The sequence below is a fragment of the Erythranthe guttata genome, chromosome 8 (genome assembly GCF_056151865.1).
Source record: "Erythranthe guttata isolate IM_541 chromosome 8, IM_541, whole genome shotgun sequence".
Taxonomy (NCBI): Eukaryota; Viridiplantae; Streptophyta; class Magnoliopsida; order Lamiales; family Phrymaceae; genus Erythranthe; species Erythranthe guttata.
Genome location: NC_142540.1, coordinates 25,454,311 through 25,466,207, shown reverse-complemented (window position 1 = coordinate 25,466,207; position 11,897 = coordinate 25,454,311). Strand labels below are relative to the sequence as shown.

General features: G+C 33.8%; 2 protein-coding genes across 5 annotated transcripts; one reads left to right on the top strand and one right to left on the bottom strand.

Annotated features, from left to right (window-relative positions):
- Window positions 1-498: 498 nt before the first annotated feature.
- LOC105965359 (uncharacterized) lies at window positions 499-2,691 on the bottom strand. Its single transcript, XM_012989902.2, has 3 exons — window positions 2,364-2,691; window positions 2,011-2,091; window positions 499-1,074 (listed from the first exon to the last, which is right to left on the bottom strand). Exons 1-3 carry the CDS (start codon window positions 2,520-2,522, stop codon window positions 760-762), a joined length of 555 nt encoding a protein of 184 aa, XP_012845356.1. The 5' UTR covers window positions 2,523-2,691; the 3' UTR covers window positions 499-759.
- A 4,699-nt stretch (window positions 2,692-7,390) lies between these two features.
- Window positions 7,391-11,642, top strand: LOC105965339 (UDP-rhamnose/UDP-galactose transporter 6). 4 transcript variants are annotated; one of them, XR_016033314.1, is made up of 8 exons: window positions 7,391-7,571; window positions 8,530-8,616; window positions 8,794-8,935; window positions 9,548-9,732; window positions 9,853-10,053; window positions 10,284-10,445; window positions 10,585-11,066; window positions 11,562-11,642. XR_016033314.1 is itself a non-coding variant. In XM_012989885.2 (7 exons), the coding sequence occupies exons 3-7, from the start codon at window positions 8,803-8,805 to the stop codon at window positions 10,909-10,911; spliced, it is 1,008 nt and encodes a 335-aa protein (XP_012845339.2). In that variant the 5' UTR covers window positions 7,391-7,571; window positions 8,530-8,616; window positions 8,794-8,802; the 3' UTR covers window positions 10,912-11,121. The 4 variants fall into 4 exon arrangements, 3 of the variants coding, with proteins under 3 accessions (XP_012845339.2, XP_088678679.1, XP_088678678.1); XM_012989885.2 differs by lacking the exon at window positions 11,562-11,642 and having other exon boundaries at window positions 10,585-11,121; XM_088822553.1 differs by lacking the exon at window positions 11,562-11,642 and having other exon boundaries at window positions 7,396-7,571; window positions 8,791-8,935; window positions 10,585-11,121.
- The last annotated feature ends 255 nt before the right edge of the window (window positions 11,643-11,897 follow it).

The window sequence follows — 11,897 nt, the reverse complement described above, 5'->3', positions numbered from 1 at the left end:
GTGAACCTTTGATTCAAATTTCAAAGGCTGCTGCTTTGTTTTACTCCCGGGGGTTTTTTCGTAATAATAGGATTATATATTTATAATCTTGTTTTAAAGTAAAATTAATTAATATTATTTTTTGGTTTCATTAATAGAAATTACTATTTCAAATAATTTATTAGTTACTCTTTGTCTCCGATTGATTATTTATATGCTACACTCTATGAAAATTACAACGTGTGAATTTTAGCGATGTATTTCACTAGTGAAGTGAAGCATAGAATAAACCTGATCTAGTCTCTTGGTTTCAAATTAACTATTCCTTTTTCTATAATTCTCTTCTTCTTATTATTATTGGTGACTTAACTATTTTAATAATGAATTTTGATTTTTTTTTTTTTAATTCTTTTTTCTTGTTATTATTGGTCACATAAATATTTTAATAATGAATTTTGCTCTAATTATTTATAGGGTGAATTGCATATAAGGCTAAGGAAGGAGTACACACACACCATGAAACCACAAGATCAATATTAAGATAAGATATAAAAATTAACAAAAAACAAAGGCCCAATTCACAATAAATTAAACTAGGCAAACCTTCAATCAAAACCTCATTGCACACACTTGACAGATAAACCCAAAGTTATTTATACTTCAAACCTTCCCATTTATAATAATCATGTGTTAGCACCACAACTTCAACTAATTTTTTTTCACCTTTTCATTTTGCTCTATCAAATCTTTAAACTCTAAGAATGTAAGTACTCGAAAATTTCAACAAGGAGAATCGTTGCCAGGGCTATAAGGATGCATATCCATCGAAGTATCCGTCGAGCCTGGTGGATTCGAATCTCTGTTCTGTTGACCTCCTTGAGGGAGGTGATAGTGTTGGAGACTCCGTCGAACGGGACTTGAGAGAGCACTCGAGAAAACGGAGTTTCTAGATTGTTCCGTCACCTGTCCTGAACGGAATCCTTGCCCGACAGTTGCGGGACCCAGTGAATTGCTAGAAGATACCGGAATTCCTGAGTGAGTTGGCTGTAATGCACTTTGAGACTGAGGCTCTTCAATTCCATAATCAAGTTCGTTCTGCAAATTTGTCGATAAAGAGTGGGCAAAATGAAAGGGAAAAAATAAACAAGAAAAGGGAAAAAATAAACAAGAAAAGGGAAATACACATGCATAAACGATAATAAACAGGAAGGCAAAGGCTAAAACTTTATTTAATAGCTAAGCACCTCAAAATCCCAAGCTAACAATCCAATAAAAAAAACTCTAACGAAGTATTTTTTATGTAGGGACGATTTTAAAGAGGCTTAACTAACACTAGAATTCGTGGGGTATGTCGAGTAAAGATCGAATCTTGTAGAGGTAAATACAAGCGAAACAAGGATTCTTAAACAAATTATGATGCCAAAAGTAAGCCATCTATTTGTTTTATAACGACTTAGTTAATCGACTATGATAAAACTTTATTTTTCACGAACATCGGATTGTGTGACGTCGAGAATATATCTTCTTGACATGACGATGTTCATATGCTTCCAAACAAAACTAACTCGTTAGAAAGTGAAGTTTAACCAATGATACCAGAAGCCAGAAATGAAAAAAGCAATTAAAGAAAGAAAAGAAAAGGAGTGGGGAGAACATAAAGAGCCTTTTAGGAAAGACGAAGATGTTAAGTTTAACAAACTGAGTGCACTATGTAAAATAGGTTTTCATATGCACATGTGTAGAAAAGAAATCACCGAGTATATAACTCAAAATAACAACCTTGAAAACTCGTCTTATCATATGCACTTGCCAACGAAGAACATGTATAATAGTCCTTGAACGGTGTTATTACATTGACATATAACTAAGGTGCCAAATTTCTGATTCAGAAAATGAAAGTCAACACAAAATCGATAAAAGCTGAAACCGAACTCTTCCCTAACATAATGCACGTTACCCTAAAAACGGTGATAGAAAACGGAAAAAACGGTGATAGATGTTGATGAATAAGCTAAGAATAGAAGGACAAACCTCCACATATGCGAGTACGTCATTCGCCGTCACTCGAACACCGTCTTCTTGCTGCCTCAATATTAAATTATAAAGCTTCTCCTGCAATTAGGAAAAAGAAAAAAAAAGAAAAAAAAGCATTAATCAATTTTCAAATACAACTACATTTGCCTTCAGAGGAAAATCATCTCAAGAAAATAACAATGCAAAAAAAAAACATATAATTGACCCAATTTCTTCACTACTTTTCATGCGCAATCAAATGTATACGGCTAAGATGAATAACCCACTAAAATTAGAGCTCAATTGACGAAAACCCCAACAAAAAAATAATGAGGAAAAATAAATAAATAAATAAAACAATCGATACGAACCAACGCGTGGCGTTCACCGTCCTGGAACGAGAGTCTCTGTTGGTGCATGGCCTGAGAGTATAGCTGAGAAAGGGAGTTGGCGCCGCTGCAGAAGGCGGTGTACATGCTACGATCCACCTCATCGAGGCGCGTGGAATCGGATTTCCTCTTCTTCGCCATCGCAATTAAATAAAATAATTAAATTAAATTAATCAATTCCAACGAAATCAGAATTCTTTCTGTGAAGCAAAACCCTAGATTGGTTTCAGGGGATTTTTGTATCTATCTATCTATCGGTGTGTGATATATATATATATATATATGGCGTGCGTTTCATTCTAAAGGGGAGAGATGAAATGGGGAAGAAATGGGATTTTATACAGTAAAGGGGTGCCACGTGGCGGACAAATGGCAGTGGTGTTTTTTTTGGCTTTTGGTAGAGCTGAAAAGGCTAATGCCAGAGAAATTTATTTTGCGGCATCTCCTTTTTGCCCTTCAAAATATATACTTTAATAATGTTTGATTTTAGTGATTTTATATACTAAATTATGGATTTTCTTTTGCTATAGTGCTGAAAATAATAATTTTAAATTCTATAGTGATAATATTAGAGTTATTTTCATAATATATCTATATATGTCAGTATATATCTTGACTTAATTAATTAATTATTTTTTTCAAACATTACAGGTTGTGTTTGAAATTAATTTGATTAAAATTGCACAAATCAAACTTGAATTGTTTATATATATATATATATATATATATATATATATATATATATATATATATATGGGTGTTACTATTTGCAGCGGGGCTTTTACTGAAATTGGCTTATTTGCAGCGGTACCTTTTTCATTTTAATTTTTCCAACTTTCAATTTCTCTCTCCTATTCCCAAACACTCTCTAGAAATTTGAATTTCGTAAAAATTTTCGACATTCAAACCGTACAAACGAGGCTCGATTCCGGTAAGTTTTCGATTTCCTACTACTTTTAATTATTTTTATTTCCAATTTAGGTAAAAACACGTGTTTAGGAATAGATCTAGCAAATTCTCGGAAAAAAAAAAAAAAAATTTACGGCACCCGTGTTCTGGGGCACGGGAACTCGAAGAACATTCAAGTTCCCGTGCTCTGCAGAACGGAGAATTCAAGAATTCTTGAATTCTCCGTTCTGCAGAGCACGGGAACTTGAATGTTCTTCGAGTTCCCGTGCCCCAGAACACGGGTGCTTCAAATGTTCGTTCTCTATAAAACGGGAGTTCCAAACTGTTTTTGAAATTTAAATTTTCCGAAAAAAAAAATAAAAAAAAATATTTAAGATTCCCGTCTTGAAGGACACGGGAACTTGAAGTTTTTTGAGTTTCCCGTGTTCTGGGGAACGGGTACTTGAAACATTTTGAGTTTCCCGTTCTGCAGAACACGGGAACTTGAAGAATCTTCAAATTCCCGTGTTCAACAGAACGGGAAATTCAAATTAATTTTAATTTTTTTTAATTATTTTATTTAATTAGTTTTTTTATCTTTTACAGATGGCACGTCAGGACAAGGGGAAAGGGCTTATGGGTTCTTCTTCGAGTTCGGATAAATTTCCAAAGATTAAATTTCGGTATGGCGGGCAAGGCGCGACGGAAGCCGAGGCGGAAGCGGAGCGCATTCGTATGACTGCATCTCACCGTCGTAGGAGAGTTATGGAGCGCGACACTGATTTACCCGTCGTAGACGAGATTCCCCACATAGATCATAGTTCTAGATCTATGGCGGGTAGCATTCGATCTGTAGGGGCATCAGTAAGTGTATCATCAGCTTCATTACTTCGATACCAATATTCGTATCCAGATTCTTGAAGGTTCGACATCACGTGTTGTATCACAGTCTTCCCCGCCATATTCTCTTTTTTCATCTTCTCAAGTTGGTTGTAGACATGTTTCACACTCGTTGATGTCTGTGGATTATCCTTTCTCAATCGATCCATAATTAATGCCGGCTTCACGTGGCTCCTTCTAAGTAACTTCACTACCTCGTATTCTTCTGGTGTCAAACGACTATCCGGTCCTTTTCCGGTAGGATACGGTAGTGTCGGGTGAGTGTGAGTGCCACTTTTTAAATTCATTCGCCATAGTCCATCGTTTGAATTTTTGCTACAGTATATACGAAAAGGACATTCACATTTTTTTGTTCCCACATTCCGTGGTTTCGCACCTACGGTTCGTTTTTCACGTCCCTCCCCAGACAAATAACATCTAATTACTATATACACGTTTTTCTTGCTTGAAGTTACTATCAATCGATGACCATGAGTAGCAGCCATTTTTTTTGCCCATTCCACTAATTCTTTTCCCAGTTTCAAACTCAACACCTACATTGAAATGTTGACTGTGATCCTCAGAAGTTGTTGGTGTGTCTTGAGGAACATCGAAACACATGTTGGGATCCTTGTACTCGTTGTACGCTTTGTCACGATCAGTTGTAAACTCATTGTCAAAATCACCTAGTACCCTATTAAGATATAACAAGTAATAATTAGTATATAAATAACAATATTTAAAAAAAAATAAAAAAATTTAGGGGTTCCCGTGCCGGAGGGCACGGTGGTTTACTGTTCCCGTCCGCCAGGGCACGGGAGTCTCAAATCTCCGTCTTCCAAGGCACGGGAGCACGATATTCCCGTGCTCCACAAGACGGGACCTATATTTACAATTTTTTTTTTGTTATGGTGCTCCCGTGCTGTACAGCACGGGAATCCCTAATTTTTGGGGTTCCCGTGCTACACAGCACGTTGACCCGACGAAAAACTAAAAAAATCCGCTATTTTCTTCGATTTACCTCGTAAAACTCGTCAGGATCGGCCATATTGTTATATGTTGTCGTCGCGGTCGGGCAGTCGATTTATCAAATAAACACGAAAATCTTAATTCTCGACTTTTTTTAGTTAAGAGCGTTTTGAGAAACTCAAAAAGTTGGAAAAGTTGAAATGAAAAGGTATCGCTGCAAATAAGCCAATTTCATTAAAAGTCCCGCTACAATTAGCATTTCAGTATATATATATATATATATATATATATATATATATATATATATATATATATATATATATATATATATATATATATATATATATATATATATATATATATATATATATATATATATATATATATATATATATTCATTTTACAAGTATTGGGCCTCTATAAAAGGCTTATTTTGATGAGATATTATAAAAAGGCCCTGTGATATCAATAGTGACTGTATTCTATGTGGACTTTTTTTTTTGATAGAATATTTTATGTGGACTTCATTTATTGTGATATGATCCAAAATAGCATGAAATTTTGAAGAAAAAATATACAATTTCGTTTTCTTTAATTAGGATCCTCGTTGATCGGGGCCAATTCCAACCCAAATGGTCCAATTAGGGCCAAAACGCCCCGAAAGCCCAGCCCGTAGGCTAGTACCTTGCCCGGCGAGATACTGGGCGGGCCATGCTGGGATATGAAGCTCCCTCTCGATTGGTCTCCCATTTGGTTGTTCAAAATCCTCTCGTCGATCCATCTGCTAGCTGCACGTGAAGGTATTTAATACATGTATAATCCATTGACAGCCGCAGAGGAATATTCTCTGTGTTCCCTACTTTTTGCAGGGGCAACCGTCAATGAAATGACGGATTACGCTGTATTAGAGGTAACTTAAAGTCCGTAATATTTTATTACAGTGATCGGACTGGTAAATCAAATTGGAAAAGTACTTGGCGTCTGTCCATTTAACTATAAATAGAGGCATAAAATAAAAGGACACACACAAACAAAATCATTAATCATCTCATATTTACACACATCACATTTTCGGAAAATTACTGACTTGGCCGTTAACTCCGGCCTAAATCCGGATTTTTTCTTTAAATGAACTCAATTTAAAGATCCCTAGTGTAAGTACATAAAAAAAACAATAATAGGACGTAACAAATTATTAGTTCTAAAACAACTTGTGAGATGTAAGAGTTCATCAACCATTTAAATTAAGCTTATCCAAACGGGCAAGTCGATTTCGAGTTCATAAAATTCCATACGAGTTTAAACAAGTATTTCAAATTAAATAAGTCGAATTCAAATCAATCTCGATTATTAATTTACAACTTTATCAAATCAACATGAAAAGAGAGAGAGAGAGAGAAAAAAAATCATTCTTTCTTGTTGGCTTCATTCCTTCATTATATTGACCATCCCAAATGAAAAAGTGCATTGTAATAAAATTCAAATAGACAATGTGAAATGTTTTTGCAATTCGTTGACTTTTTCTTAGTGTTTGGTGAAATATAGGGGTGGACAATTCTATGTAAAATGACAAGGAATATTCAATATATAGTATAACAACTCACGTTTCGATTTGGAACAACGAGTACGAGGTAGAAACTGAGTTTCACTATATTTATTTACACACCTAACTCAGAAGCACCTTTTTTTTTTTTTTTTTTTTTATTATTATTACACTCTTACTATTTTATATTTTATTTTGTAAATTGAATAAAATATAAATTAATTGATTCTAATTTTGATTGTATATCGAAATCGATTTGAGATGTGCTTCTATGGACTTGTCAATTAGATTTCAGCCTATGTTCTATAAAATTTCAAAAAGAAATTGTTAGATTACATTGGTCAATGATCTGATAATAAAATCAATACTTTATATATTTATTTCAATAATTATCATATTTTTTGCTTGATATTTTTTTTGATTTTAGTGAGAAGCCCTTTGCAAAAAAATATTTACTTTATAAAACCGATTTCATGTAACAAAAATTAATTAAAAAGAACAACACACACACACACAAGTTACAACTTACAAGTATTTCATGCAAAATGGTTACAATTTGAACTTTCTTTTATTGCTTTATTTATTTTTAATTTATATAATAATATTTATTGCAAAAAAAATCTGATAATAGAAAAAGCACATCCCCCCCCCCCCCCACCCTCCCCTTTTCCACCCACCCCACCCCCAACCCAAGGCCGGCACACACATGTATACTATACATACAAGTGCAGAGATAGATACATACAGAATAGAGACAAGAGAGAGAGAGAGAGAGTTTATTTCTCCAGTCCACGTCTCTTCAAAATGGCGCAACTAAAAGTCTTCTTTGAACCCCCCTTTATAAATATTTGATTTTAATTCTTCTATGATTTATTACATCCCCTTTTCTTTACACCCTTCCAATTTCCTATGTAAGTAATCAAAATCTCGTCTTTCCGCATTCTTTGGTTGATTACTTGATTTTAATTTTCTGGGCTTGTCTGTTTTTTTTTTTTTTTTTTTTTTTTTGAATTAGCCGAGGATGATTCATGTTTCTCTGGTTGGATTTTTGTTTTTATTTTATTTTATTTTAATGGGATATTTATTTGCTGAGGTGGATCAGAATTTTGAGTTCTTAGTTATTGGATGAATGTGTTGAATTCTTGTTTATTTAAAGTGATGAATTTATGTTTGCTTTATCAGATTTCCGATTTTTTTTAGTGATTGGATTTGTTTCTCGAATTGTATGTGCAGTGTATTTTTTGTTTATTGAATTATCCCTTCTTTTCACATTTGCAGCACATTGTATTTTGTTTGAGAGGAAAATGAATAATAATTAATGTCTCGTCTCGTGATTTTCGATTTTTAAATTTATTGAACTTATTTGGATTGATTCATTTCACAATTTTTTTTTTTTATTCTTAACTCTCGTTTGTGGTTTTGATTTTTCGACCCTTCTCATTTGGAGTCGTTTCAAAAAAATTCCTCCAAATCCGAAAATGCACCCTTGCAAATTGAATCGGTTGATTGTTTAATTATTTCGGAAATTTCTTTTAATGTTAGGGCGAGATGGAGTGAGCTTGCTTATTGTGCGTTAACTGGTGTTTGCAAAAGTTTATTTAAAAGCACTAACTTAAGTTAGTGATTGTGCGTTAAGTGGGGGTGCTTTTAAAAAAAATAACTTAAATGGCAAAAAAAAAACCAGGTCTAGGGGTGCTTTTAAAAAAATAGCTTAAAGCAACTTTGTATTTAGAGAAGCAAAAGCAAAGTTGATTTTGCAAACACCTAAAAACAGATTATAAGTATAAAAAGCTCATAAGCTGTTTCTAAAAGCTTTTGCAAAATCTTTAAAATAAGCTGATTTTTAAAATATATATTTTTTTCTTGCAGAATCTTGGGTCATTGGCTATTCGGCTTCGGTGGGTGCCTTACAAATTGCTTAATTCATTGCCGTAGTGCAGTGAACCTAGTATTTTGGTTAGTTCTCTAAACTCTTTAAAGGGTATTCATCGGAAATTATTAAACATAGTATAAGCTCCAAGAATTTATTTAAAAAAAAAAAGAAAAAAAAATTCTCTCTCGAAATTCGTTTCTATACGAGCAAGACGGTTCGTCTCCTTAAACTGATGTGGTTGTAGTTATTTTGTGAAGCAGCAGAAGAAAATGTCGCCAAAGGGCAGCAAAGATAGCCGCAAACTTTCTCTTGATCTTGCTGCATGGCTTTTCAATATCGTAACTTCGGTCGGAATTATTATGGTCAATAAAGCGTTAATGGCTACATATGGATTCACTTTCGGTATGTTTATTACAACTGCCGAATAACTCGAAATGCCTTTGATTATCTTCCTTATTCAAGAATACTTGTTTATCTGCATTGACTTTATTCCACACGAGCATTTTGATTTTGACTTTGGATGCTTTTAGAGTCTTCTTTTTGCTTCTACTTATGGATGAAGGTAAACTGTAAACAGTATGTTCTGACAGTCCGATTCCGATATTGGAACAATATTTTTCGTTTCGAATTCCGAAAGTTCGGTTTCCGATTTTATTTTGTAACAGAAATGGAATACATATTGATTCCCAATTCCGATCCGGTTTTTACTTTTATATTACAGGTGACTGAGAAAATGAAATTCAGAATCCCACCAATTTCGATCCGAAAATTTTCCGATTTCAGAACAAGTTTTTTCATTCCAATTCCCGATCTTTTTCGAAACGGAATTGGAATTAGTTTTTCACTTCCGAAAATTTTTAGAATTTAATTTCGATCCGATTCTCCGATTCCACCCCTAATGGTTGTCAGTCAATATATATATATAGCTTTTACAAAAAAAATAGTATATTGCTTATATTTCTTTTTATCCATATATTTCTCGATCCCTCGTAACTCTTATACTGAATTTTGCAGCTACGACTTTAACCGGACTCCATTTTGCGGCAACTACCATCATGACTCTTATTTTGAAGTACCTCGGATATATCCAAACGACTCATCTCCCATCATCGGATATTATTAAGTTCGTTATATTCTCAAATTTTTCTATTGTCGGAATGAATGTCAGCTTAATGTGGAATTCAGTCGGATTCTATCAGGTTCACAATTTTTCACTATTCCATTTACATATTTACCCTCAAACTTTAGACGGGAACAAAAAAAACTCAAGATACCGATTCTTGATTTTTTAATATTTTTTTTTTAAATCTTTTGTGTAGATTGCGAAGCTGAGCATGATTCCAGTTTCGTGTTTTCTTGAAGTAGTATTGGACAGGGTGCAGTATTCGAGGGACACAAAGCTAAGCATTTTAGTTGTTCTATTGGGTGTTGCAATCTGCACGGTTACCGATGTGAGTGTTAATGCCAAAGGATTTATCGCGGCTTTCATCGCCGTTTGGAGCACTGCTCTACAACAATATGTAAGTCCTTTGTTACGTTATTTAGTACAACAAAGGATTGTACTAAATGCAATTTCTCTATAACTTCTCAATAAATTTTGAAGCTACTAATTTTATTGGATATTAGCATTTAAAGAACAACGGGCTTCGGCTTTTATTACAAGTGCTAACTGTTTTTTTACGTAGTATTTATTTTGTCGATTAATGGGAATTTGTGGTTTGGTTGTCACGTTTTATATCTTTATTTGCAGTACGTTCATTTTCTCCAAAGGAAGCATTCGATTGGTTCGTTCAACTTGTTAGGACACACTGCACCACCTCAAGCTGTATCATTATTGTTAGTTGGCCCTTTTATGGATTATTGGTTGACGGAGAAAAGAGTCGATGCTTTTCACTATACGTCCACATCAACGGTATGTACATATATCTCTCTCTCTCTCTATATATATATATATATATATATATATATATATATATATATATATATACATACCCATATTTTATTCCTAATAATTTGCAATTAATTGTTTTTTTTTAAATTTGTATTTGCAGATGTTTGTGGTGTTGTCTTGTGCGATTGCTATAGGAACGAACCTAAGCCAATTCATATGCATCGGTAGATTCACGGCGGTTTCATTTCAAGTTCTTGGCCATATGAAGACCATTCTCGTGTTGATTTTAGGGTTTCTTTTCTTTGGAAAAGAAGGGCTTAACCTACACGTGGTTGTGGGGATGATGGTTGCTATTGTCGGAATGGTTTGGTACGGTCATGCCTCATCTCGGCCAGGTGGCAAAGAGCGGGCCCCACCTCCGTCTAACAACATACTCGAAGAAGAAGTTGGACTAGTCAAAGCGAACGAGATTGACGAGAAGGTCTAGTGACATTGGGCAAAGTTCATAGTAAAGCAGAAACTTATATTTTTACCAAAAAAGAAAAAAAATAAAATGATAGATTAATTTTATTTGCATGTCAGAAATTACTAATATATCGTTAGAAGAGCGACGAACCGGGGAAAGCACCCGTGAAATCTATAGTTCGAGATTGAATATCTTATGTTTATGTGGATGAAATATATAGTTCTCTCAAAATTGCTATCTTTCCGACTAATCTAAGAAAATCAATACAATACAAATTAAGCCCAATGTAGAAAATTAAGAAAAGTTCTCTAGAAAATACTAGGGACTTGCACCAAATTATAGTGATTTATAGGGACTTCTACTCAATATAAACATCTCTATTATACTTCTAGAATTTACTTAGAATTTTCATTAATACTATAGAGAGTCATTCCGAGCATAGGATTAAATTAATTCTGAACATCTACTGGGAAGGTGGAGTACCAATTGAATATTAAGTAGCACAACTGAAGTATTACACAATAGCAACACAATAGTATAACACAAAATCTAAAAAAAGAAAAATAAACAATAGTGTAACACAATATCTGAAAAAGAAAAATAAGAACAATTGCACAATAGCTCCTCAATAATAAGTACTAAGAACAAAGATTAACACAATAGCACAATAGCTCCTCAATAATAAGTACAAACTTGCATTTTTTCAAGAAATTAATTCAGTAAAAGAAAACAAAAACAGCTCGAAAGTTAAATTCTATGCGTTCTTGTCGAATGAGTCGGTCTAATTATTTGCTTATTCGATTCAATATTTTCTTTGATCTTTTTAAAATTTTATCCTTCCTTTCCAATTCACAAATGTAATCTTTTGTTGGAATGGTTTGGTACGGTCATGCCTCATCTCGGTCAGGTGGCAAAGAGCAGGTTCCAACTATGTCTAACAACAAACTCAAGTAGAATTAGTCAAGACAAACGAGCTTGATGAGAAGGTTTAGGGATGCTTCGCAAAG

Coding starts and splice junctions, on each gene's coding strand:
- LOC105965359 (XM_012989902.2), bottom strand. CDS start 2,522: ATGGCGAAGAAGAGGAAATCCGATTCCACGCGCCTCGATGAGGTGGAT. Junction 2,092..2,363: donor ACGGTGAACGCCACGCGTTG/GTTCGTATCGAT, acceptor TCCTAATTGCAG/GAGAAGCTTTATAATTTAAT. Junction 1,075..2,010: donor ACGTACTCGCATATGTGGAG/GTTTGTCCTTCT, acceptor ACAAATTTGCAG/AACGAACTTGATTATGGAAT.
- LOC105965339 (XM_012989885.2), top strand. CDS start 8,803: ATGTCGCCAAAGGGCAGCAAAGATAGCCGCAAACTTTCTCTTGATCTT. Junction 8,936..9,547: donor TACATATGGATTCACTTTCG/GTATGTTTATTA, acceptor TGAATTTTGCAG/CTACGACTTTAACCGGACTC. Junction 10,446..10,584: donor ACTATACGTCCACATCAACG/GTATGTACATAT, acceptor TTGTATTTGCAG/ATGTTTGTGGTGTTGTCTTG.